This window comes from Suncus etruscus, chromosome 12, assembly GCF_024139225.1.
Source record: "Suncus etruscus isolate mSunEtr1 chromosome 12, mSunEtr1.pri.cur, whole genome shotgun sequence".
Classification (NCBI taxonomy): Eukaryota; Metazoa; Chordata; class Mammalia; order Eulipotyphla; family Soricidae; genus Suncus; species Suncus etruscus.
Window position 1 is genome coordinate 25,669,137 of NC_064859.1, and position 26,816 is coordinate 25,695,952.

The following is a 26,816-nucleotide window of genomic DNA, read 5'->3' on the forward strand; positions in this document are numbered from 1 at the left end:
AGGCATAATAGAAGGAATAACAAAGAATTTCTTTTAGGTTTTTGTTATTGATAGATATAAAGATTTTCATAACAATATTCTAAGAGTATATCCTGTCTTCTCATCAGAATTGAAAGTCCATTACATATCTCTTGAAGTCTTAGGGTCAAGGGGGTATGGATCATTTAGTGCTCAGGTATAATTTAGAGAGAAAGCCATAGGCCAGGCATCAAGCTCTTCTTACAAAGCACAAACCTCTTTGATGCAAATGATGATTATTCTGGGACCTCATTCAGACTCCAATCCCAGTGCTATTCCTTGGGCTACCATTACTTAAGTTGCTCATAGTATCTTCTGGTGAGCCAGGCTACCAACTTGAGGTTTTTAACATCAGCCAGGAGACAGACTCCAATCATGTAAAAGAACTACACTCAATTAATTGAAGAGGCAGAATCTAAGGCCTCTAGGGGTTTCAAACCATTATTTTCATCTGCCTCCACTTCCTGGCCACTGTGGGAAACCTGGTGAGGGCTTCTGGAAAGCATAAGCTGTGATTTGGCTCACCCACTCAAAACTTGGCTTTCAGTTCCATAAGGAAATGTCTGGGGAGAGTCTTTACTGCCCAATGCTGATTTACCATCAACAGCATTGGGATGATTTTAAAACAGGAAATGTCTGAAAGTGGAGAGAGGGCAAGTTACTGAGGACAGCTTTCCAGAACTCTCTCTTTGTGGGCAGGGTTAGGGAGAGAGAGGAGAGAGAAAGAGAAAGACACACACACACACACACACACACACAACACACACACACACACAGATAGCAAGATGTTTGGGAATAGACACAGATGTCTTGACAGGAGTGCAACAGATAGTGTTGTAACTCAGGAAAGTACCCTGAGCTAAGTACAGTGGTTCTGTGCAGAATAGCTCTTGTCTTCAAAGTACCTCTTGTTCAGGACCAAAGAGGTTAATGTGCTTGCTTAACATATAGATGATCCTGGTTTGATTCCCAGTAAATGGTTCCTTGGCCATGTGTGACCCTCAACCTCCCAAACAAAAACAAAAAATGTAAAACAAAGTATCATTTCCTTGCTTGTTAAAAGGAAGTAGAGTCATTATCAAATGTGAACCTCAGACCCTCCTTTATCTGACTGAGGATTTGACAAGACCCACAACCTCTCTGAGCACCACTGCCCCCCCCTCTGTGAAATGAGCAAGAACATTAACTTTGCCACATGTGGATCCAGATGAGCAATCCTGGTCTCAAGACATCTGGTCTGGAGCTGGAGCACATTATCTGTTGTATGCTACTCTTCATCTCTTTCCCTTTCTTGATGTCTCTAGCTTTTTCATTTATGACACCTTCACTTGACCCTTGCACATATTCAGTATGGTGGCTTCAAGATGGAGTACCTAAAAGGCATGATTTTCATAAAATGAAAAGGTCTTCTGTAAAGAGTCTCATATCACTTAGTGTCCTTCCATTGATCTTTTAGCTATAATTAAAATATTGATTGCGGGGCCGGCGAGGTGGCGCTAGAGGTAAGGTGTCTGCCTTGCAAGCACTAGCCAAGGAAGGACCGAGGTTCGATCCCCTGGCGTCCCATATGGTCCCCCAAAGCCAGGGGCAATTTCTGAGCGCTTAGCCAGGAGTAACCCCTGAGCATCAAACGGGTGTGGCCCAAAAAACCAAAAAAATAAAAATATAAATAAAATAAAATAAAAACTTGGAGAAATTAAAAAAATATTGATTGCATAATTATTCACTTCCAGTCAGTATGACTAGGAAATTTTAATTTCCAGGTCAAATATAGGGTAGAATCTGCAATGTACTACCAAGCTTAGGATTGGTTTGGCATGTTTCCGGTCTTACAAAATTTAGGGAGATTTTGTTTGATTGTTGGTTGGATTTCAACTCCTTCTTCATTGCGAAGGACTGCTAGAAGACACAGAAGTTTACAAAATCCTTAATGAAATGTTTAAAATATAATTAATCAACAAACATATTTATAAATAAAACATGGTATACCAACATGGTAGCAGTGGAAATATATGTGATAACATTATTTTTATTTCTCCTCCAGAGATCAGCACTACTCCATTTACACCATCTTAGATTGGATATCAAAATAGGATCAAAAGGGGTTATTTACTTTTTAAATAATGAACTAATATAGTAAAGGGGGTAGAAAAAAAGTAAAAAAGATGGAAAATGAAATTTATAATTCTACTAGGATTTCCTTGTTAAGTCCTCTTCCAGTCCAATTTCAATTTAATTCCTCTCCAATTGATTCCAATATAACTTTTCTTCAATTTTATTAGATACACTGTATTCGTTGTATTAAATCCAAAATATTGATTGTATTAATCTTAGTTTAGAAAGACATAAGGACAGAACTGACAAAGACTCTGTAGGAAGAATAAAGGAAAGAAAACTTGTAAAAAGCCCAAGTAGAATCTTAATAAATCATTTTGGCATCTTATCAATGAATCAAAATAAATTCAAGTTTTTGTCTGCATTCTTATTTGACAGCTGAAAATGAAAATGATGGGAAGCTTGGAGGTAGACTTTGCATGATATGAATATAGTACAAATATGTCACTTTGGAACAATAGTTCACTTGTCTTATATGTGGCCAACCCAGTTTTGATCTCCGGAACTCCATGTGGTTCCCTGAGCCCTGTCAAGAGTGATCCCTGAGTATAGAGTCAGGAGTAAGCCCTATGAACTCCTGGGTGTGGTCCAAAAACAAAAACCAAATAAGCAAAAAAAAAAAAAAGATGTTATAGAGTAGATTCTATCTGATATATCAGAACCTTACTCTGGACTTCAATGAAGGCCAATTTTTGATTAGCCTATGAAGACATCCCTTTAAAATGATCTTTTAAATGTGAAGGCAAAATAAAACTCACATATTTAATTCATTTTGCTAGTTTGTTCCTTTAGCAGTATTCAAGATTTAATGTGTAAGTTTTACTACTTTTGGGGAGGAGCAGTTGTTAATGTTAGTTCTAAAGTTGTGCCAGGGAATTTAGTATGGTGTACAGAGTGCAATGTAGCCAACTTTTAACCCTGGTACCTCTTCTTCCCTGGATCACTAGACATTTAATTTAAGTTGGGAGTCAGGTAAACATGCTCTCTGGGAAGCAGAAGAATGTCTGTTTGGTCCATAATTTCCCACTCTGTCTCTACCTAACTGCACATTGTTCTCTTTTCCTCTCCAGTATCTTCTCTCTGTGACAGTAGTAGGCTATATAATACGTTGCATGAACTCATGTTAGTTTAATGCTTCTCTAATGGCATGAGAAGGGACAAAACAGTTGACTTCATTTTTCAGGTCCCTTTCTTCTTGTTCTTAGTGTCTCAGCATTCACCTTTTTTGCATGTATTGCATGAGGAGCAGCTCTTGAAACCTCTTCTCCCCTGAATGATATGTAGTTTTCTGGATGCAAAGAAGGCACTTCCTTGACACACTACCAATTCTAAAGGCTGAGCAAACTGTTAACAATATATTCTGTTCACAAAATTAGGTAGGTATCTTCTAATTTTGAATTAGATTACTATCAATGTTATCTGTTCTTAAAACACAGACTTTAGTACTGTGAAATTTTTCTTTGTGGTCTGAGATCTTGGCATTTCTAACAAGTTTCCCAATGATGCTTATGCTCTTGGTCCATGAACCACATGTTGAGAAGTACAAGCTAATTGGTTTCTAACAATTATTATTATTTTTTTTGATGAGCTACAGGGGTGGGTTTTGCTTTACATCAGACATTCCTATGAATGTATACTCTGAGAGTTGCAAATGATTAGTTAGAAACACCAATTTTGGAAAAGTTTCAGTGTAAAAATTCTGTATCCAATCCTATTATCATGAACTATGGGGTCTCTACTCCATGTGTCTCTGTATTGGAGAAAGACAGAGCACTGTTTCTGTTGAAAATGCTCATCCCTGTTTGAAGTCACTCTCTTCCAGCTCTGGTGAACTGGTATGGCCTGGATTCCTGAATCCAGTCTTGAAGAAATTCCTGCCAGATGGTCGCCTGAGAGTGAGAACACAGATAATATCTTTCACTGTCTGCACTGTTGGCAGTTAACTCACTAAATGGTGTTTGCTTCTCTTTCTCATTGGACTTTAGTTGCTAGAAATCATAAGCATACTTGGTTAGCTTTAAGTATCCTATGCTTGTTACTCAACTTTTCCTGGAATGAATGAGTATGCAGTCATATAAAGGTAAAGGTAATGAGAACATTTCTGATAATTTTAAACTCAACTTCCTTGGCTTATAACAAACATTTCTGTGACATAATACTCAAGTCTGGTATCTTAAACAGCCTTATAAATCTCTCTTTTATTCTTTGCAAAGAATCCCAACTTCTTCTTTTTGGTTTTTGGGACATACCCAGCAGTGCCCAGGGGTTACTCCTTGCTCTTCGCTCAGAAATTGCTCCTGGCAGGCTCGGGGGACCATATGGGATGCTGGGATTTGAACCGCTGTCCCTCCGCATGCAAGGCAAATGCCTTACTTCCATGCTATCTCTCCTGTCCCAAGAATCCCAACTTCTGAGAATGGCTACTCCAGAGAGATAGAGTCATGGTTATTATGCTGCTTTGCTGTACAAATTTCTGAAAATTTGAAAGGAATATATACAGTGTTTTTTGTGTGACAACATAGGTCTGTGATATGTAAAATTGTTCATATGTGGTAAATAAATTGGATAATAAAAATAACTAAATTATGAAATTGTGTTAGGTCAAAATTATTTTTTTCATGAAGGTCATACTATATTTTGGGATTTTTGTGTGTGGTAAATTTTGTGAACCAAGATATTAATCACTGAACTATGAGCTGATCACATTTAGTGCCACACTAAATGTAACTTCAGGTGCTGCCTGGGTGCCAACATTAATTGGCAAGAGAGATACAAAAGACACTCAGCTGCCTTCTCATTTCCATTTACCATAGTGCTATGCACAATGCTATGCACTCCTGAGCTTGCAAGCTTTTCTTCATGAAAGCATCTGATTTGGCATTCTCAATGCATTTGTGTCTCCTGGTTATAAGAATTCAGCAGCTGAATGAAAAAGGATTAAGCTTGTGGAGGAGAAGTTTGTGAGATCAGAGAACATGGGGTACCATACTCAACTTCTTAAGAGACCACACTAAAGAAGCACAGAAGGGAGCTCATGGGAGTAGCATCTGCTTTATAGGGAATTAGAAGCATGTGCCATGGGTCAGAGAAAAAGCTCTAAATGCTGAGAATGGCAGAAAAACCATTTTATAGCCTTTGGTCTTATTTGAAAGCACACAAATAGCTTTTTTTTTTTTTTTTGTAAATAAGAAAAAAAGAACCTGGCAAAACAACAAAAGCTGGGTTTCTATATTAAGCCAGTACAGAACGGATAGCAAGACAGTGAGTCACAGCTGTTCACCTCTCATGTTGTGACATTTCTTGCATATATTCCTCCTTTTTTCTGACTATAACTGTAAGCCATGGTGTCATACTTTATGCTCACAGCCACCAGGGTACTTTCTGAACTTACTTTATTTTTTTTTTAGAAATCAATGTTAAAGAAAAAAAAAGAATTCACTCCTGGACTTTGCTGAATGTACCATATGTGGTACTGAGTTTTAACCAGGGTCTGCTGCATTCAAGACAAGAAATATTTCTGCCACCTACTTTTATTTTTTAGTATATTTGATTTAAATAATTGTTTTGTTATGTTTTTTATTTGTTATAATTCCTTTTATTTCTCCCTATACTTTGTAATATGATCTGGAAATTTTATGTGTTCATGTAATTTAGAAAACATAATATATTAAAATATAATACAATATAATATAATATATAATATAGAATAAAATATTATAAATTATATTAATATAATATATTAAAAAAGAAATAAAGGTAAAGTGCTATATTTACTAGTCTATTTTAAGAATTGAAAATTCATATAGTGGTGGCACTTTCACTAAGTTTATTCTCAGTTTTAAAATTTATACTTTTTCAAGTATACTGTTAGGTGCCAGCGTGACAGTACAGTTGGCAGGGTGAGTGCCTGACACATGGCTGAGTGTAGCCCAAATTTAAAAGCAAAAACAGAATTAAGTATATTTTCAAAGTTTACTTCAAAGTATTAGGCTGCAAAGTTTTGACAGTTCTGTTCTAAACCTATTTCCTCTGAAAATTGGTTTTTTATTTTTATGGGATCAAAATTCCATATACACATGCTGAAGAAGAAATGATGGGATGTAGAGAGTTTCCAGGTACCTTTTACTTTACAGCTATTGCTAACTTTGGAGAGGGCAGAGGAAAGATGACTCACTTTCTCAACTGATTTCCGGTCTTTTAAGTTTCCCGTGTAAAATCCCAAGGAGTCTAAAAACAATATTTCTTAGGGTTTTAGTAATTTTAAATTTTGTGCTCTCCATTGTTTGCATTTCTTTGTGGGTATCTTATGAGGACTGAGTTGATGGGTTGACTGTCAAAAGGCTTTGAGATTTCTTTTGCAGATTCCTAAGTATTTCTGCACTGGGACTTTTTTCCCCTCAGCTTGCAATTTATAGAAACCAAGAAGCACACATCTGGACCCTGAGAAATTGTGTTTCTGAATTCTTAGGAACACACACACACATACTTCAAATCCATAGCATACCTTTTCACTTGACATCTCAGCTTCAGGCAATAGATTTATTATCCGCCCTCAATCTTTGTGGGTTAATAGGGGCAATAAACTAAATAAACTTGTTTTTTTTTTTGCAATCAAAAAGTTTTCCAAAGGACAGTTCCTTGTTTAGGGTTACCCAATCCTCTGATCTCCAGATCCTTCTTTATTTTGAAACTAGAATTGTCCTATATTTTCCTGTGGTCCTAGATAGGCATTTATAACAAGATTTATTATCTCTTTTTCCCCAAAGTTTTTTTATGTTTTCTTTTTTATTTTTGCCATATAGAATATTAGTTAAGAGTAACTGATTTTCTGCAAATGATTGTCTCTTGCATGCTCAGAGGGAGCAGCTCAAATAATTTTTCTCTTTAGATGACAAAAGTTTTGGAATCTTTGATTTAAAACATTGTATATTCTGGAACTTGTTGATTTCTTATAGCCAAGTTTCTAGCTGTCTCCCTGGCCTCCTAGGTTTGGTATGTCCAATGTCAGTTCTGTGCAATCTATCTATGTTACACACAGCTCTGGAGACCATGACAGAGTTCTGTGTACTGGCAAGAAAGATACTTTCAAAGTGCAGAACGAGAAGTTTCCAGATGGGAATGGGTGGAGGCTGGAAAGGGATCCAGAAATTATAATGAGTTGGGGACCAAGAAGCCTGGTTCAGAAGCTGCTTACATTTCTCAGGTTTTGCTAAATAATAAAGCCCTTTAGTGATATGAGATTTGGTTATCTACTTTTACAAATTTAATACTTAAAGATGTGAAGTTATTTAAAAACTATTTTTTATTTAATCTAAGAGCATCTAAAGTTCTTAATTTTTGTCCTTTGTAATTTCCTTGATTATTATTTGAAAACTATTTTTATTTAAGTTAAGACAAATAAAACCCCTTTTGTTATTTTTAATTGACCTTGGGAAATGTTTATGGGGCTTAATTCAACTATGCTCAAAATTCAGTATGATTCCTCAAGTAATTCTTTAAAAATGATTCATAAGATACCTACAAAGTCACTAAAAAAAAACCCAGAATTTTGTTTATATAGGGAGAAATTCCAAATGCATGTGTGTGATCCTCTGCCAAACATATTTAGAATAAGACTGTCATTACTTGACTAAAAGTATATAGTTTGATTGGAACTATATAAAACTATATATAAAAGTATATAATTTTATTTCTATATATATAAGTATATAGTTTGATTTCTGGAATGTGGTACTTTCTTTTTTATTCTTTTGTATTATGAAAAACCACATTATACTTAAATTTTCTGTTTTAACCAATTTTAAGTATACATACAACTCAGTAGTGTTAAGTATATTCACATTTTTATGCAACCATTATTTCATCTGAAAAAATATAGCAAGATTTTTTTATATTAAGGATTACTGATAACTAAACTCCTGACAAGGAGGGCATATTTCAAGGACTTTATTTAACAAACTATATAATTGTCTTTTGCTATAGAATAGTTATCTACTATACATATATATATATATATATATGTATATATATATATAAAAGAAAGATGTGTGAAGTGTGTTTGGTATGAAATATAAAAATAATAATGCACAGTTGGAGGGAGATTTGGGATATTGGTGGTGGGAATGTTGCACTGGTAAAGGGGGGTATTCTTTACATGACTGAAACCCAACTACAATATATTTGTAATCAAGATGTTTAAATAAAGATATTAATAAAAATAAAAATACACACAGTCATAAAACAAATATGTATCAGAGTTCCATTTGTGCTTGGGTTCCATCTCTGCCCATTTATCTTACTCTAGAAAATCTTCAATTTTCAATTTAGTTTGGAAACATATACATTGCACATGAGACATCATACTCTATTTTTGAGGATTCTTTCCTATGACTAGTTTATTCTTTTTGAGGATATCATAGTATAGTAAGAGACATATAATATGTGAGTAAATATTTGTGTTTCAATAAGAAATTTTTCTTTTCTTTTCTTTTTTTTTTTTTTTTGGGCCACACTGTTTGATGTTCAAGGGTTACTCCTAGCTAAGCGCTCAGAAATTGCTGCTGGCTTGGGGGGATCATATGGGACGCCGGGGGATCGAACCGTGGTCTTTCCTTGGCTAGTGCTTGCAAGGCAGATACCTTACCTCTAGCGCCACCTCACTGGCCCCAAGAAGTTTTTCTAATATATGTATAAATATGTGTTTGGAAGTCAGGTGAGGCCCCAACTAGTTTTGCTTAGGTGAAGAAAAGATAGTCATTGAGATGAAGGTTTGAGAACTATCTTGTATGAAAAATTGTTGGTAGAATAGATAGAAATGATAAAAAATTTTTTACATTTTTAGCAAAAGAAATTGTGTTAAAGAAATACATAGTCTGTTTAAAGAGTCCGAAAGAATAAAGTGCTGGAGATACCTTCTCCATCCATTTAGCTACTCAACAGACTGAAATTTGAGTAACAATATTGAACCAGGCTATATGATGCTGTGGGTTCCAAAATTTTATGTTAATTTTATGTTAATAAAGAAAAACCGACAAGGAAACATAATGTTGACATGGTCAGTACTAAAGGAGTTATGAATAGGGAAGAGAAAGTAAGAGATTGAGGTTAGAGAAATAGATTGTGACCAGATTGTGATTAATCTACATATATAATATCAAGGAATTTTCAGTTTAAGAATCACTGAAGAGTCAAGAGAAATTGAGTCAGGGGAGTAAATACCAAATGACCTGATTATATCAAGAGCAAGAATGATTAAAGGAAGCAGCAGCAATCACTGTGCAGTTTCTAGTTTAGTGCTCAGAGGATGAACAGTTTGGGGAATAATGTATTAGTTTGGTATGTGTTGAGAATAAGATGTCGGAATATAAGCTGTTCACTAGGTTCATGAGCCTATTAAAGGTCACTAATGGATGGACACATAAAATACCCATCAGCATATACATTATAGTGAAGGCAAGGAAATTGGGGAGATTATCCAAAAAACAAGTGTAGAGAAAGTTGCAGTCAATGCTGGACAAAAACAGACAACTAGAGAAATAACGATCATGAAGGAGACAGAGAATACCTGAACAGGGAAGCAGAAGAATCAGTAGAATCCAAGAGCAAAGAGAGATTAAAAGAAAGAGAGGGTGACTGCTCCTACTGTTTAGAGAACTCAAATAAAGAGAAATGAGTGGGGACCATTTTTCAGGAAATTTAAAATTGCAAAGGACAGGCTAGGGAAGAAATGGGGATGGAGGTCAATGGGTAGTGGACTCTGGCTACATGGGAGTTAGTGAGTGGGAAGAATAATGGACAGTAGGCAGAGAGCTTGAGAGGAATGGAGAAATAAAAAGTAGTCTGAAATATCTTAAAAGATCAGTGGAGGTAAATATATTTTTGGATTCAAGAACAAAGGAGGAAAGGAAAGAATGAAGATGCAATGAAAAGGGACAATTCAAGTTTAGGGGAAGGGGTTCAAGGAGAATATACACAAGTGTTGCTGGAGGTGGACAAGTTTCATTGAGCAAGAAGCACAGAAAGCTGTTTGCTGAGAGTGGTGGAGTCAAAGACAGGGCAAGGATATGCAGAGAATGAGTAAAGTTTGGGTTACTGTGGGAGGAAATCTGGACTTCCATAAGGATCAATGACAGGGACTTCAGTAGTGCAGTGCTCCCCATGAACATGCTCTGGCAAGTCTCTTGTGAAGAGACCAACATGTCAAAAGCAGGAGAAAAGAAGATTTATAACTATAAGGTTGGGCAATCATAGAGAGATAGGAGATGGGAGAGCAAGTCGGTTCATGAGAGTGACAAAGGGCTGATTAAGGAGTTAGTTAAATTGGCTAAGAAATTTGGTAAACTAAGAGACCTGGCCAGCATTTAATCTATACCTTATATATATATTTTATTTAGAGGGTCAGTATCTGTTGATAATTAGTATCTCTCAGTCCTTACTACCTGCTGCTATTTAAGAGTGATGTACTGGTCTTTGCTTGTGACATCAAGCTACTGATCATTTTGGGTGAAAGGGTAACATTAAGTTGAGAATAATTGTAAACTTGTGAGTTTTTCTAGAATAGTTCAGTGTCCTTTATTATCAAAATGTTATGGCCTTTGGTTCTTGACATAGTAGAGGTTTTCATAAAAACCAAGCTTTTAAGCCATTTTAATAAATTTTTATACAATCTTCTTTTCATATTTTCTTCACCTCCTCCTTTTAATGTTCAATTTAGAGACACAACAATGGTAGACTAAGTTGAAGAGTAGCAGAATGGCCACAGCACAGTTTTTTTGGTTCTGCTAATATCCCTCATGGAACTGAGGCAAGGCTTTATTTTCTTATAAATTATGAAGCTGCTAAATTACCTTTCTGAAAATACATGTAAGCTCAGGATTATTTTCCCCTTTCAGTGTGGTCTCTTTGTGCCAATAAATAAATGCAAGACTCATAGGAACCAAATGTTTACAGAGGTCTTGGTCTGGGGTTTGGCCCATTTGTTCCTCTCTCTCTTTCTTCTCTCTCTCTCTCTCTCTCTCTCTCTCTCTCTCTCTCTCTCTCTCTCTCTCCCTTTTTCTCCTCCTCCTTCTCTCTCTCTCCTGACACACACACACACACACACACACACACACACACACACCACTCATTGCTGATGCTCTGCTCTACTGGCAATAAGTTAGCCCATATTTCACCTCACTGAAGGACAGATGCCCAGACAGGAGTAGGATTCATTTGGTAAAGTACAAAGCAATGTGTAGTAGAATCACTTCAAATCACTAGATTTCTTTGTCCAGATGATGCCATAGCATGAACCATCAGGGTCACCTCAGTGATGCATAGGAAACACCACTGTACATAGTAGCACTTGGGGATTGAAATCATGCTGCCTGGCAGGATGTGCTCTAGGCCTTTGAACACTCTCATGGTAAATATTTTAATGATAATTACTTAAGAAAAATATTTTAAGTAATGCTATGTGCTAGGTACTAGTCAAAATAATATATAATATATTGCATATATATAAATTTATATACATATTTGCCCCATTAATCTTTGTTATCTACCTAGAAGCTCAGCATACTTATGGGCCTCCATAGGAAAATGAGGAAATCCATGCACAGAGAGATGGGACAATCTGATGGGACTCACACAGCTTGGTGAAGTGCTTCGCAACTTTTATTTTTGTTTGTTTCTAGCTGTCCCTACTCTGAGGTAACTGCTTTTGTTTTAGTTTATTTTTTTATTTTTCCCCCTTCTCTTCCCTTTGCTATTGTTACTACAATGACTGGGAGTCATACACATTTATTGTGCTCATTCACTTGGTGGAGATGGCCAGAGATTCTAAGCAGCAAAGCCCCTGGGATTGCATAGGGGTGTGGCTTCATGCTTTGCAAGGCAGGCGGCAGTCTACCAGGGAGCTAGCATGGGGCTCTGCTGATTTAAACATGAAAGGGATTTGGTGAACCCGGATGCTTACTCCCACTGAAGTCCTGGAGTCCTCTGCTTGTTGCCCTCCTCCCTCTAACACTTCCTTAAAAAGTTCAGTATGAGAAACTTCCTTCCCTTCTGAATCACAAGCACTGTGACTGACTCATGAGATTTTTTTTTTCTTGCCCACAGAAGAAAATGGTGGCACAGCTTGAACTATTTAATATAACATTAAACTCTTGGGGCCATGATGGTAAGAATCTGTTTAGAATCTTGGTGAAATCAGTTTGGTCTGGATTGCACCAGTGGAAAGAGCTTGTGTTTGTCTAGGTTCTTCCCTTTGCACACATGTTCTTGTCTGCTCCAAGCTTCTATTGGTGCATGAGCCTCTTTGTTTCTAGAAGTTCCTGCCATGTGGACTCACTTATTGGCCGAATTTAATATATGCCATTTGACTCCTTTTAAATAGCCACTCAGAGTCATTCCCCTACCCTTCAAGCTTAGTGGTCAATGAATCTTTGTTCTATTCACCCACAGGTGTATTGTATCCTCTAATACTATGTGATGAATATCAGTATTTCAGCAGTACATGACAACAGGCTGTTTCCTGGAGAGGCTCACTGGGTCCTACTGGGTTCTCTGTGGAAGAACTAAGAAACAGGGAATGCAGGAGAGAGGTGCTCAGATGACTCTCATGGTGGCATTCCACTGCACACACTGATCTTGCACAAAAGCAGATACAGGTTAGCACCAGAGACAAGGTGAACTAATGATGAATTTTTTTTTTTACTTTATTAGGCTATCACTTTGTCAGATAGAATTTGATAAATAGGCACCTATTATCTCAGATTCTAAGCAGTTTGAATGGTATTGACCAGAGCTAAGTGGTGGTTTTAACTAAGGATTAGAATTGAAAGGTCCTGACTGATCCTGAAGTTAATGTGCTTTAAACCAGTATTGGCTACACTGTATGGACAGTTCATAGGTTATAACTAAAAATATCTAAATAAGACAATACTAGTCTATGTTATTATTATATAAATTATATGATAGAAATCCTGTTATATAAATATAAATATATAACTTTGTACAGTAGTATTATATATTATTTTATGTAGTAATTATATATGATAGCAATTAAATAAAATCTGTTATATATTCTATAAACAATGCAAGGGTATCTTTTCAGCTTTTCCACAGGTCTTTATCTTACAGTACTATAATGTTTGTGTCTGCCTGGGCTATGAATAGTGGCCAGAAGCCCGAGATCGAGAAGGAGGGAAGCACTTACCACAGTGCAGCAGAGGGGCCAGAACCACCAGAGAAGAGCCAGTGCCAGGAGCAGGAAGAGGATCAGCAGTGCGATTGCCAGGATGGAGCCATCGGACTAAGGGGTAAGACAGAGAATGTGGTCAGCTGGGGTCAGGTCATATGCACAGTGCAGTGTCATTCCAGGTTCACCCCCATCACCAGTAGCCAAATTAAGGCCCCGAGAGCAGTGTCGTTTGCCAAGTACATGGCTGGGACTCTGCCCAGCATTCTGGCACTTTCAAGAAAAGCAGTTTCCTTTTTAGTGATGTTCTTTCCTTGAGTAATATTTTGTTTGTTTATTATTTTTGGTCACACCTGGCAATGCACAGGGTTTACTCTTGGCTCTGCATTCAAATACCTGAATTCAGAGCCAGGAATCTGCCTGGCAGGGCTTGGGGGATTTAACTGAAGGATATTGAACTTGAATTGACTGCATTCAAGGCAAGAACCCATACCCACTAACACTAGAGCAATATTCTTAAGAACCAGTTCTGCAGGAAACAAAGCAGGTGGCTGTCCCTAGAATGGAGAATGGAGGGACTGACCATAGTCATCTGTTTCCAGACACAGTCTCTCTCCCTTCTCTGACTTTCACTGTCCCTGCTCCTCCCCAGGCTGGAAACAGGACAGTTGCAAGGCAGATTCAGTCTTGAAATTGTGCACCTAGGTGCATATAACAGTTCATGAGGAGGCCATGGATGGCAAGGCAAGAATCTACTTTTCAGATGCAATAAAGGGCCAGTGGATTCTGGGTAGCAGAGAACCAAGTTATTGCTGAGCCCAAGTAGGAGGTCTATGGAGACTGAATCAGTTCAAGGGAAGCAAGAACCCAAGATGAATGAGGCCCCTTCCTAGAAAATCATGAAAATGGGCCTGATTGCCATTCAGTTTCAGTGAAAATCTCACTAGGTCACAAAAAACACAGATTTCAATCCTCTTTCCTTTCCGGTGATGGGATAGAAAAAGGTAAACACTTCAATGAAGGGAGGGGTACAGGGAGAGAAGGGGAAATTTGTCATTTGTATCACTGTTCTGTACACCTTTTCAGCCCAAGGAAACAATCAAGTACGTTTGTAAAGTAAATAATGATATGATAATAATAATAATAATAAAGAATATCAACCCAATGTTTAACAATAATACACTAGAGAACTAATAAAAGCACATTACAACACTAACATGCTAATAATTACAACATAGGCATTATGTATTCAAATAATATAAAATAAGCTGATAAATATTTATGTTATGAGTAAGTTCATGGCTATGTATGCATAGTAAGACAGAAGGAAAGAATGAGGGGTGTTTTTACTAATAGGAATAGCAGCTCTGCTAATAATTGATATGTGGTAAGCTTAAAATATTTTGTATTTTCTTTTATTTCTACCATCACATTTTATATTGTGAAAATAAATTGCTGATGTAATTCTTTGAAAAGCAGCCTTGGGAGAGAGGTCAGTGGGCCCAGGAATTCTCTCCCAGTCAGTGTACACAGATGGGCTTTTTAAACATAGACTCATGATTTTCTGGACTGACACCCATGATCTTCAGAGCTTGAGTCTTTTGGGGAGACTGATCACAGCATGATCCGATTTCTCTGTACCCCTCCCCACCCTGCCCCACATACAGAGGAAGGGGGTTGGGTTGCTGATCCAGGATAACACAGCAGTTAAGGGCAGAGCTGAGAGGTGACTCACTCCCACTAGGAGTGCTCAGCAGGGTCTACTGGAAGCTGTTTAAAGGCAACTCTTCCTCCCTGGAATGTCTTTGACCTAGAAGCCAGAGAACTAAACAACCAGGCCTCCACCAAGCCAGGGCTGAGGAATGTCAGATAGTCCCCGAGAGAGCTGTAGTCTTCTAAGTGCAGGTGCAGGGCTGGACAGTACAAGGGCGGTGGGTGGGGAGAGAGCAACGGGCCAGCAATAGCCATTGCCAAAGGTAAAGTGGATGCTTCTGGATGCTCTGTATTGTGTAGGAGCTAAATCTGAGTACAATGAGCTTAGTGAAACAAGAAAATTTCAGGTGCTAAGCACACTTATTAGTCAAGGACAGATCTCATGACCACTTAGCCTCTAGAATCCCTGCCCATAGCAGAGAGATGCTAAACTTGTCTGCCTCATTGTACTGGCATGAGGGTAAAATGAAGTGTATGGCATATATACAGACATAGAGGGGTGATGGGATTCAGAGTATCTCATCAAACTTTTAGCTGCATGATGCACCCCTGCTCTATATCTTCCCATGACAGGAAAAAGGGGGACACCTCAATCAGAAATCTGTTCAAAGTTGAGTGATTTTAGTTATAGAGAAGCAGTTTTAAATAGCTCTTTTACTTTGACCTGTAATTTAGTATTGGCTACCAACTAATTTACTCACACTATATGAAATCTCTCTCTCTCCCTCCTCCTCATTTTTGATGGAGACACTGAAGCTCAAAGACTGATAAATAGGAGGAAATGTTTTTCTTCCTTCTGGAGAGGGCGATTTTCAGTCAAGCAGGGAGGTGAAGCATCCAGCATTCAGAAGACTTCTGGATTGGGTAGATTTGCTAGATTCAGATAAAGCACTGTCTGGCTTTTCTCAAACCAGAGCTAAACATTGACCCTCATCAGATAGTATGTCTCTGAAAGTTGATGTTGAGACACTTGAAAATTCTCCTGGTACTACATATATTTGGAAGAAGGGTGGAAAAATTGCTGGAGATAATTCAACCTAAGAAACAAAGATAGGGAGATTTGAAACAGAAGAAAAAAGGGAAAACTATCCAAGAACTAACACCCCAAAGTGACCCCAGATCCAGAAAGATGTTTGCCAATGCGAGAGTGATCTTACTACCTAGGAAGGAAGAAGGGTAAAAAGAAGGATCAGATTGGAAAAGGGAACCAAGGAAGCCACTGTCGGTGCTTCATCTGAAGTGGATGCCAGTAAAACTCTGAGCAGCCCACCCACTTCACCCAGACCTGGCAATACAGCAGCACTGCCTGTATCTACAAGTAATATCATACCCCCCAGACACCAGTAGCCAGCAGGTGCTCCAGCAATATAAAAGAAGAAAGGTGGAAAAGGTGGTTGGTGATTAGGACACTTCTTGCAGGCTGTTTTGAAACTACTTAGAGACACTAGCAAGGTAATAAAGGAACAGCAGGAAGCAAAGAACTGTTTCTTTCTTTCTCATCTCCACATTTCCATCTGATGATTTTATTGTGCTTCAAAATAGAAAAACATCTTCAAACTGCCTAAGTCAAACGACCTATTTGTACCACCTTGCTTGCACAAATGACAGGAACTCACAATTTCACAATAATTGACATTTATCCACCTTGGTATGTGTTGTGTCTTTTCTCTTTGTATGGCGTTATTTTTTCTTTCCAGTTTTACAAACATCGCATGTTATCTATAGTTTCCTAGAATTCAAACAGAAACTATTTAGACTAGAGTCTGAAGATACTTGTTCTGTCAAGACACACTTGATAAAATTATGTTTTAGGAGACTCAAAGTAAATCTTCTCAGCATTCCAATATCTGCTTAGAAATATGTGACAATAGGTCCCTTTTTAACACAATGGTGTTCTTTATTACATGAATAGTTACAGAAAAACAAAATGTCAGTTAATTTGTCACAAATTCTCTCATGTAACACAAGATGTTAAATTTTTTCAGATAGATAATGTATGTGCTTATATTTATATATACCTACTATGTAAACATATATAGTCACACACATACATATAACTGGACTCATTTATTTCCCCAGCTGTATCTTTTTCAAATTGTGAAAACATACTGAGATTTGGCATCGTTAAGGAATCAAAGGAAAAACTATCGGTGTTACAAGTTCACCCGTAGAACTTGGAGTTCTAAAGGCAGATATGGGAAAGATTTGATGATCCCTCCCTATCAAAAGCAAGAACAAAGTGACTTTCTATATGCAGTGAAAATAAATTTCAGACAATTCAAAAGTAGGGAGTATATAAACTTTAACAGCTGTTTGGCCCTATTAATGGGTACTCAGACTAGTGAGGGGTAAGGTAGGACCATTCCCCTTCTCAAGTGATGAAGTATTTTTCAGTCTGGGGCGTCAGTGCTGCTCTCATCTTCCTGATTACAAGCCACCTTTCCACTAAACAGCATGTGATAGATACACTGTGAGGTGAGGCTCCATTACTAGTCACTGTCTGCTGTCCAAGATTGCATTTAGACTTTAGTATATTCTTGTGATCCTAATACTTCATCCTTGTTAATAAAGTGCTGCTGTTTGTCTTACTATAAAAACAAACAACTGGTGTTCTCAGTGGCAAGAGACTATGGGATTCCAACGAAGAGCAAAGTGTAGGTAGAGTATGTATGGGGGTGAGATCTTGGAGATCTCACCCTATGAAGATAATTCATACCTAGACTGATTTTTGAGATCTTCCAGCTATCATATGCAGCATTGAAGGTTCAGTTATATTTACACTTAGCAAATGTTATTGAAGATGTTTTGGGTCTCTGGTGCAAATCCTACTACTACCTCCTTCAGGCAGGAAACTCAGTGCTCCTTGTTGCAAGAGAGGTGAAATGAACAGGATTATGCACTCAGGGGCTGCATGCTTTTCCACAGCTGTATTCCCAGAACCTTCGATATGCCAGTCACAGAACAATGTAGTTTCAGTTATTTTCTTTTTCTTGGTTTTATGGCCACACTCAGTAGTGCTCAGATCTTATTCCTGGCTCTGTGCTCAGAGATCACTCCTACACAGGGGATCATGCAAAGTATAAAAACATGGTTTACACTCTGGTTTTCCACATGTAAGGCAAGCACCTTATCCCCTGTATGGTAAAGCCCAATAGATTCTATTCTTAAAACACAGTCTGGTGAAATAATAAGATGAAAATGGCAACAATTGTTATTAATATAACAAATTAGGAAATGTCGTTTTTCTGGGTTATCATGATTTCTTTATGCTAGCTAATTTAATTCCCATTAACATTCTAATAAGTTCAGTAATATTGCCAACCCTATCTCACCCCTGTTTCACATATAAGACCATTGTAGCAAGGACACAGGGAAAAAGTAAATCACACCCCTGAAGATTTACATCCTAAACAGAGTCCTGAGTAAGTCCTAAGCACAGCTGGGTGAAACCCCCCCTCAAACAAGACAGAAAACTAAAAGAAAGATAAATACAAAGCTCTGGGGTCAGGAAGATGCTCAGCACCGGAAGAAGAGAGTACAGAAAGAGGGGGGAGTGAGGTTCACTGTAAGAGACCACACAAGTCAAGCTGAGGAACTTGTCTTCTATTTTCAGTCAAGGGGCATCCTTGGAGAAGGTGGGTTCTGTTAATAAAATTTGCTTCCTGGGAAGCAAATACTGTTGACACAGTGTTTTTTTGACACTAGAGTATAAACAGGGGAAGGACTGGGAGCCAAGGCCCCAGGTGGAGGATTGCTGGAGATTCTGCACAATTCTTTTAGGGGCACCCCTCTGAAACTAGTGTTTCCATGAATATCTTCAGTAGTGGTTTTATTGATGATTGTTTACCAGGTACAGTTCACAAGTATTTCTTGTACAGTACTATACCTTCATTATCTCATTTAACTAAATGACCCTTGCTAAAACAGTACTATGTTGAGATGGTTAACCGTTTTTAGGGCTGGAGGTGTGTGTGTGTACATATATATAGAGAGAGAGAGAAAGGGAGAGAGAAGGAGAGAGAAAGAAGGGGGAGAGAGAGGGAAAGAGAGCAAGGAGCAAAGGGAGGACTGTGGCAGTGTGATTAAATGGGAAAGAAAGCACAAGTAGAACAAAAAAACCTATGCAGGTTGGGTGAGAGGAAATAATGTGATTTCTCCAAGAAATTTTTTAATGCTCCTCCCACCCCACATCATTTTGTCAAATGCTTAAATCTAATATGATCACATGAAAGCTGTGGATAACATTTAAATACAGAATATTGCTACAAAGGCAGGAGGCACTCATGTCTCTCCTTCCTTCCCCTTCCTTATTAGATTGATCTTCCTGAAGTTAGAATGACATGTGAGGCCAGATCCCTGCATTGCAGCTTTCTTGATTTCTCTCTTCACTACTCGCAAAATGAGCCTCTTTTAAGACAAGGAGGTATTGTTTTTAAGAGGAGGGCTTAGAAACCTGACTGATCCCAGTGTCTCTTGGTTGGTGATTTCCAACCTGGTTATGTTAGATTTTGGATGTAGGCATGCAGAGTAGGTCAGGGTCATGTCTGGGCCCGCAGGCAGCATAGTTGGAAGGAAGGATCACTGCAAACAGAGCACCAGGCTGGCTGGAATGCTCCTTCTGTTTTGTTTGTGTGTTGCCAAGGTAAAGGGGAACATTGATGAGAATAAGTGGGAGTCTAAGGAGAAGCTCTTCTTAAGGAAACTTTGTGAAAATTCCTCATGTAAAGGTTTGAAACTGGGATTGTTTTATCTGATGCTCACAGCACTGGGTTATGGTGAAACTTCAAAAAAAGATCCAGTTTGGCATGGGTGACTGTCTCAGAAAAGGAGGGGTATGCTCTTTTATTCCCTATACTGCCATGTTGATGCACCCCATGTGTACAGTCAGGGTGTCTCTCTACCCCCTTTACTTATTGAGACCCAAGCAAACAGCTTGAGGTGATTTGCTTTCCCCTTTTTAGGAGCATATTGGCCAAAGGGAATGAGCCTCTTCTCCATGCAAATAGATTTTTGAGGAACCCAGTGGTTAAGAATTGGGAGCAAAGGCTTCTCTCAGGAAAAAAAAAAAAAACTACAAATACAAAAATCTTAAGAACCCAGTGCCAGAATACAAGAGCCACATACTGAGTGGGAGAAACTATTCACCCAATACCCATCAGAAGAGGGGCTAATATCCAAAATATACAAGGCACTGACAAAACTTTACAAGAAAAAAAATCTCATCCAATCAAAAAATGGGGAGAAGAATCATCAGGGAGATGCAAATTAAAACAACTATGAGGTACCATCTCACACCACAGAGATTGGCACACCTCACAAAGAATGAGAATAAGCAGTGCTGGTGGGATGTGAAGAGAAAGGAACTCTTATCCACTGCTGGTGGGAATGCCATCTAATCCAACCTTAATGAAAAGCCGTATGGAGATTCCTCCAAAAACTTGAAATTGAGCTCCCATACAATCCAGCTATACCACTCCTAGGGATATACCCTAGGAACACAAAAATACAATTCAAAAATCCCTTTCTCACACCTATATTAATTGCAGCACTATTTACAATAGCCAGACTCTGGAAACAACCAAGATGCCCTTCAACAGATGAGTGGCTAAAGAAACTGTGGTACATATACACAATGGAATACTATGCAGTCGTCAGGAGAGATGAAGTCATAAAATTTTCCTATACATGGATGTACATGGAATCTATTATGTTGAGTAAAATAAGTCAGAGGGAGAGAGATATATGCAGAATAGTCTCACTCATCTATGGGTTTTAAGAAAAATAAAAGACATTCTTGCAATAATTTTCAGAGACAAAAGAGATGAGGACTGGAAGTTCCAGCTCACTACGTGAAGCTCACCACGAAGAGTGATGAGTGCAGTTAGAGAAATAACTACACTGAGAACTATTATAACAATGTGAATGAATGAGGGAAGTAGAAAGCCTGTCTAGAGTACAGGCGGGGGTGGGGTGGGAGATTTTGGGCATTGGTGATGAGAATGTTGCACTGGTGAAAGGGTGTGTTCTTTACATGACTGAAACCCAACAACAATCATGTTTGTAATCAAGGTGTTTAAATAAAGATATTAATTAAAAACTCTTAAGAACCTTTCCCAGAATCTTAGAAAGGCTAGAAGAGACTCATTCAGAGGATACCTGATGCCAAGGCATCAATTTCCAGGTAACTGCTCATTAAATTGTATAGTTCTAGGCTGATGTTTCTATTCTGCTTGCTGCCATAGTTAGCTTGAGTCCCCAATCCACAACAAAGAAGACCAAGACAAGAAAAGCCATCATTTTTTCGGGGGTAAGGGTGAGGCTCATTTATTTGATCTATGCTTGTTTTGACAGCAGCTCCCAATATGTTATTTTAGCTATTTTTCAGGATGCGTCTTGGTTATTTCAACCATTACTCATGAAGAAGAGAAATTTTTGCAAACTGATTCTTTTTTTTTTTTTTTTTGGTTTTTGGGCCACACCCGGCAGCACTCAGGGGTTACTCCTGGCCATCTTCTCAGAAATAGCTCCTGGCAGGCACGGGGGACCATATGGGACACCGGGATTTGAAACAACCACATTAGGTCCTGGATCAGCTGCTTGCAAGGCAAACACTGCTGTGCTCTCTCTCCTGCCCTGCAAACTGATTCTTAAGACTGAAGAAGAGACTCCATTTCTTTCCCATGGCAAGATATGTGTAATATGGAGGAATGAACTTCACATGAAGTTCAGTCACACTGAAAAGCTATTAACCAAACTTCCAAATATATGACATAAATATTGCCAATAATACTCAAGAACTTCTTGAATACTGGCAATGCTGTTTCCTGGATTTATTGGGTAAATGATGGTACCCAGGGCACTCCAAGACAGAATATAAATTTGCTATGTCATCAGTCTTTCTAGGGGATCCTCCTTTTCTCCTCTTTCTCCATCTCTTTCCTCTCCTAAATTTGTCTTTGAAGCATTGTTGGAAAGTAGTATAGGCAAAAGAGGCTCTTTGTTTGCATGGCATACTGGTAACTGGAGAAAGGTCTGAGAAACCTATTTAGTGAGAGGAAGATACCAGAAGTAAAGGAACTAGGAACTGGCAATGGATCCTGCCTTTTAGAAGATCATGGAACCAGAGTGTCTGTTTTTTTGTGGAGGGAGGCCAGTGGGCACTTCCTGTCTGTAGCTTCCCAGTTTGCTTGGCTTGCTTTGGAAGAAGCAAGTCCTGTGCTTTGCAGTGGAATTTAGATCCACTCCTAGCAGCTGTTTGAGCTCTGCCCAGACACACTGGTAGAGTATGGGCAAGCTTTCCTTTGAGAGATGACATGCAAGAACTGCTGAGAAGTTATGCCTGGGCAAGCCCCGGAGACCAAAAATTACCTCTCCGAATATATCCTGAATCTTATTTTTGGAAACTATCTCAGAGATTATGTACTTCTCTGTACACTCTGCACTGTATTTTTATTGGAATTGTACTTCCTTGGCATTGGAATGGTACTTTTATGACCAACTTTAGTCCAAACTCGGGCCATTTCACCACCTTGTAGGACTCTGTACCCAGTCTCTTAAGTATCAGCACATCCCATGAAGCCATCCTTTCCCCCACTCTCCACCTTTTGTGGAGGGAGACCTCAAGGCTTCTCCTGTGGCTACTCTATCAATTGATGCAGAGGGTTCAATGGGGCAGGATTGATAGCACAACAGGGAGGATGTTTGCTTGCATGTAGCTGGTTTGATCCCCAGCATACTATCTGGTCTTCCCACACCACCAGGAGTGACTTCTGAATGCAGAGACAGAAGTTACCTCTGAGCGTTGTTGGGTGTCCCTTCTCCCCCCAAAATTTCCCCAAACAATGCTCAATTCTGGCAATATGGTGCTGCTGGGACCTGGTAGTGCTGGAGACTGCGAGGCCATCTAGTTGTGATGAGGTCCAAGAGAACTATAGCCTGTGCTCAGGGGAGGAAGGGCCTGCCATGTCAAAGATTGAATTTGGGGCCTTGAGCATGTTCTCCTACCCTACCTGAGCTATCTTACACCCCATTTCCTCTATTCTTCATGGACAACTTACCATTTTAATGTTTTCAATGTAGATTTTAGTGGCATTGAATATTTACAGCTATGGACTCTCTTTTGGTCCATTCTTTACAGAAATCTCAGGACTATGTTATCTCATCTCTTACAAAAATCTTCACTCTGATCCTGGGTCTATCCCCATACTTCAGGTCAATATTAGTGTCTATTCAACTGTCCACTAAGTTCTAAATGATGGTTCAAACTCAACAGTTCAAATTGAGCTTACTGTTTTCCCTATTCAAATTTTCCTGTCTTCTCATTTAAAGGTACTGCTTATCTAAGTTGGAAACCAAGAAGTCCATCTTAGCTTTCTTTTTCTCCTTCCATCCTCAATATTATATACTCTTGTATACCATACACTTTTGACATCCTATCTATTCTGTGAATCTGCCTCTGTCTAGTCCATCCCTTCTGCCATGAAGGGGCATCAGAGTTTTATTCTTTCTTTTCTGGACAGATACATTTCTCCCTTCACTGAAATTCCACCACTATGCTTGCTAGGTTGATTTCCATTTTCCCCAATTGCATCCAGGTTCATCTATCTAAAAGTTTATCTTGATAGTTTTGCCTGACTATGAACTCTTTTTCATCTTTTTCTTGCCTGCAGGAGTTCTTACTTTTTCATTTAAATACCATGGTTACAAGGTTGTTCATAATACAGTTTTTTTCTCCCACAGATAAAGTTGTTCATGATTGAGTTAGTCATACAATGTACAACAACCTTCACCAGTGCACATTTCCCACCACCAATGTCCCTAGTTTCCCTTTCACCTTCCTGTCTCTGGGACTTACATTTTCCTTCTCTCTCTATCTTTCTCTCTCTTATTTTTCTCCCCTTGTTAGACACTTTGTTTTGCAGTAGAGTGCACATTTCCTACCAATGTCCTCAGTTTCCTTTCCCCTCCACTGCCTGCTTCTGGGGCAAGCATTTTACTTCTCTCTCTCTCTTTCCTTTGTTTGATACTGTGGCTTTCACTACTTCTAATTAAGGGGTACTATGTATATCACTTTATCTTCTTTCAGCACCCAGTTCTGGTCTAGAGTGGTCAGTTCCAACCATCACTGTCACCGTATACTGTTCACTACCTTAACTACATTCACCAATCTTTGTGGCAAGCTTCCTACTGGTTTTCCTAATCCTCATCTCTATCATCTCTGGGTATTATTATCATACTATCTATTATTTTTCTAATACACTATAAATGAGCGAGATTATTCTGTCTTTCTTCTCCCTCTTATTTATTTCACTCAGTATAATACTCTCCATATCCACCCATGGATAAGCAAATTTCATGACTTCATTTTTCCTAAAAACTGTGTAGTATTCCATCGTGTAGATGTACCTTAGTTTCTTAAACCACTCATTTGTTCTCAGGTATTTGGGTTGTTTCAAGATTCTGGCTATTGTGAATAATGATATGATAAACATAGGAATGCAGAGAGCTTTTATGCATGGCTTTTTTGGATTCCTATGGTAGTATATTCCTAAGTATTCTGTTAGTGTTCTTAACATTTAATATTTTGATGAAGATACCACACTCCTTTCTTCAGACAAGTATAATTTCACAAATTTACAACTTGTGATAACAATTCAGAGCATATCAACCTTCCCAAAATGATTTAGGGATCATCAGTGCAAGGGCCTGACAGTATGCTTTCCTAGGCTAGGAAGCTCCTATTTCTCCATGCTATTCTCTTCTACTCACTCTTTTCTTTGTACTTTGTCAACACTGAATGGAATATAGTTTTCTGAGCCTGTTTCACTATTCTCTTGTGCTTTTCTCCCCAAACACTCTTTCCTCCTTTTATTGCTTGCTAACAGGTTTGTATATTTCAAGTCTGAGCTTTAGTTATGAATACATCCAGGTACCACTGATGCCTTTCCAACAGAACATTAAATTCTTAGAAAACATATATGACCTTAATCATCTTTAGTGTATTGAATAGCTATTCATTTTATCAGAATGAGGAAAATGAGAGCTTAACAGAGCAGCACCTTCCACATTAGTAGTTACAATAGCTCTAGAAATAGAATTACCAAAAGCTGTTCACCTCTTTCTTCTAGTAGTCCTTTGCTCTCCATGGTTCCATCATTGGGAGAAGTTTGCTAAACTTACTGAAAAGAACTTTAGAGTCAAGTCAACTTTAGATTCAGGAAAAGATAATATAATTCCTGATTCTACTGCTTATCAGTGTTTGAACTTTAGGTCCAAATTCTCTTAGTCTTTTTTCTTTCTACATAAATGAAGTTGAAATAATTCCTACTATTCCAGATTGAATCCATTCTTATATAGTAGAGTAATGCAAAAATTTTGGCACAAGTCTATCTTTCAATGAATATGACTTCTCTTTTTATTCTCTGGTGTTATGCCTGAGTCATACTGTTTGGGATGTATCCAGGTTCATTCCACCTATGTAAAGGAATTTGCTTCATTCCTAAGAACAATAGGAAGATAAGATAAGATAAGATAAGAGCTATTGTGTTCGCTACTGTATACTGGGTGGTCCTGGGCTATATATTTGGGAAACTATAGGCCCTCAGATTATCATCTCAGAGTTAAAAAGGGAGAAACCCAAGTGGGCTTTCCAATGGCAAATTTAACAGATCTCATTAAATTTGATCAAACATTTGTGAAGGTAAAACATACTTCAACATTATAATTTATTTTTGTTCTGTGAGAGTTAACATGGGTCAGAAGTGGCAATAAAATAGATGAATACTAAAGATATTTGACTCTTAAATCCACAAAGTAGGGAGTATAGAAAAATATTACATGAGAATTATCTAAACCTCTGTGGAACTCTTTTTAAAATGAATAGCTATGAAGTAATGAGACTGTTCATGGAATAACACAGCAGAACTCCCCAGATACAACAAATTCTCTCCTAACCAGTGGCTTTGGATGCTGGAGATAGTCAATGATAGCCATTATTCAAACTATTCTAAAACTTCTCTTTTCTTCCTTGGAACTGTTTTGGAAACCAATTTGTAGACCACCAAAAAAAAAAAAAGGTATAAGTTCTTAATTTTTTTTTTTTAAACTCAGGAGACTATTAGATTGTTAACTTGCCATTCACCAGGTCACATTTCCTCAACTTTGGAGGGCTTTTTTTTGTTTGTTTTTGGTATATACCTGGAAGTACTCAGGTCAAGGCTTACTCCTGCACTCAGGAACTATTACTGGTGGGCTCAGGGACCAATTGGGATGCTAGGGACGGAACCTGGGTCAGCCTAGTGAAAGGCAAACACTGATGCCTTGGATGTGTGTACTGGATGATGATAAACCCACACCTCACAATGATGTCATTCAAATTTTGACCTCAAAGTTAAGACAATTTTAGAGCCAAGAGTTCAGAAGGCAGTTCTGGAATTATAATAGTATTCTTGGAAAAATATCTAGCTTTTAAAAATTAGTAAAAATGATGGAGTAGCAATAATCTGGAGGTATATTTTCTAATTTCCTATACATCTTATCACTTTTTGCTTTACATGAATAATATCAGGAGACTTAGGTGAGCTATCACTAATATATATATGAAAGGCTGCATACTTAGGTCTGAGGTTCTTCTCATGAATGGAAAACCATCTCAAGCTTTCTATATCATTTTGGTTCTCCTGGCTCCTGACCCAGGAAATATTATTCACATGTTTCACCATGATAAGCATGATGTAAGTAAATCTTGAGTTGATTCAGCACTTCTCTTTTTCTCCGTAAAATGCACAGTGTA

At 38.1% G+C, this 26,816-nt stretch overlaps 1 protein-coding gene across 1 annotated transcript in view; it reads right to left on the minus strand.

Annotated features, from left to right (window-relative positions):
- Positions 1-26,816, minus strand: part of ANTXR1 (ANTXR cell adhesion molecule 1) — a 252,529-nt gene that overhangs the window by 76,585 nt on the left and 149,128 nt on the right. The window contains exon 13 of the mRNA XM_049785145.1: positions 13,331-13,426. Within this exon, the coding sequence (XP_049641102.1) occupies positions 13,331-13,426 (96 nt within the window). The remainder of the gene's footprint in view (positions 1-13,330; positions 13,427-26,816) is intronic.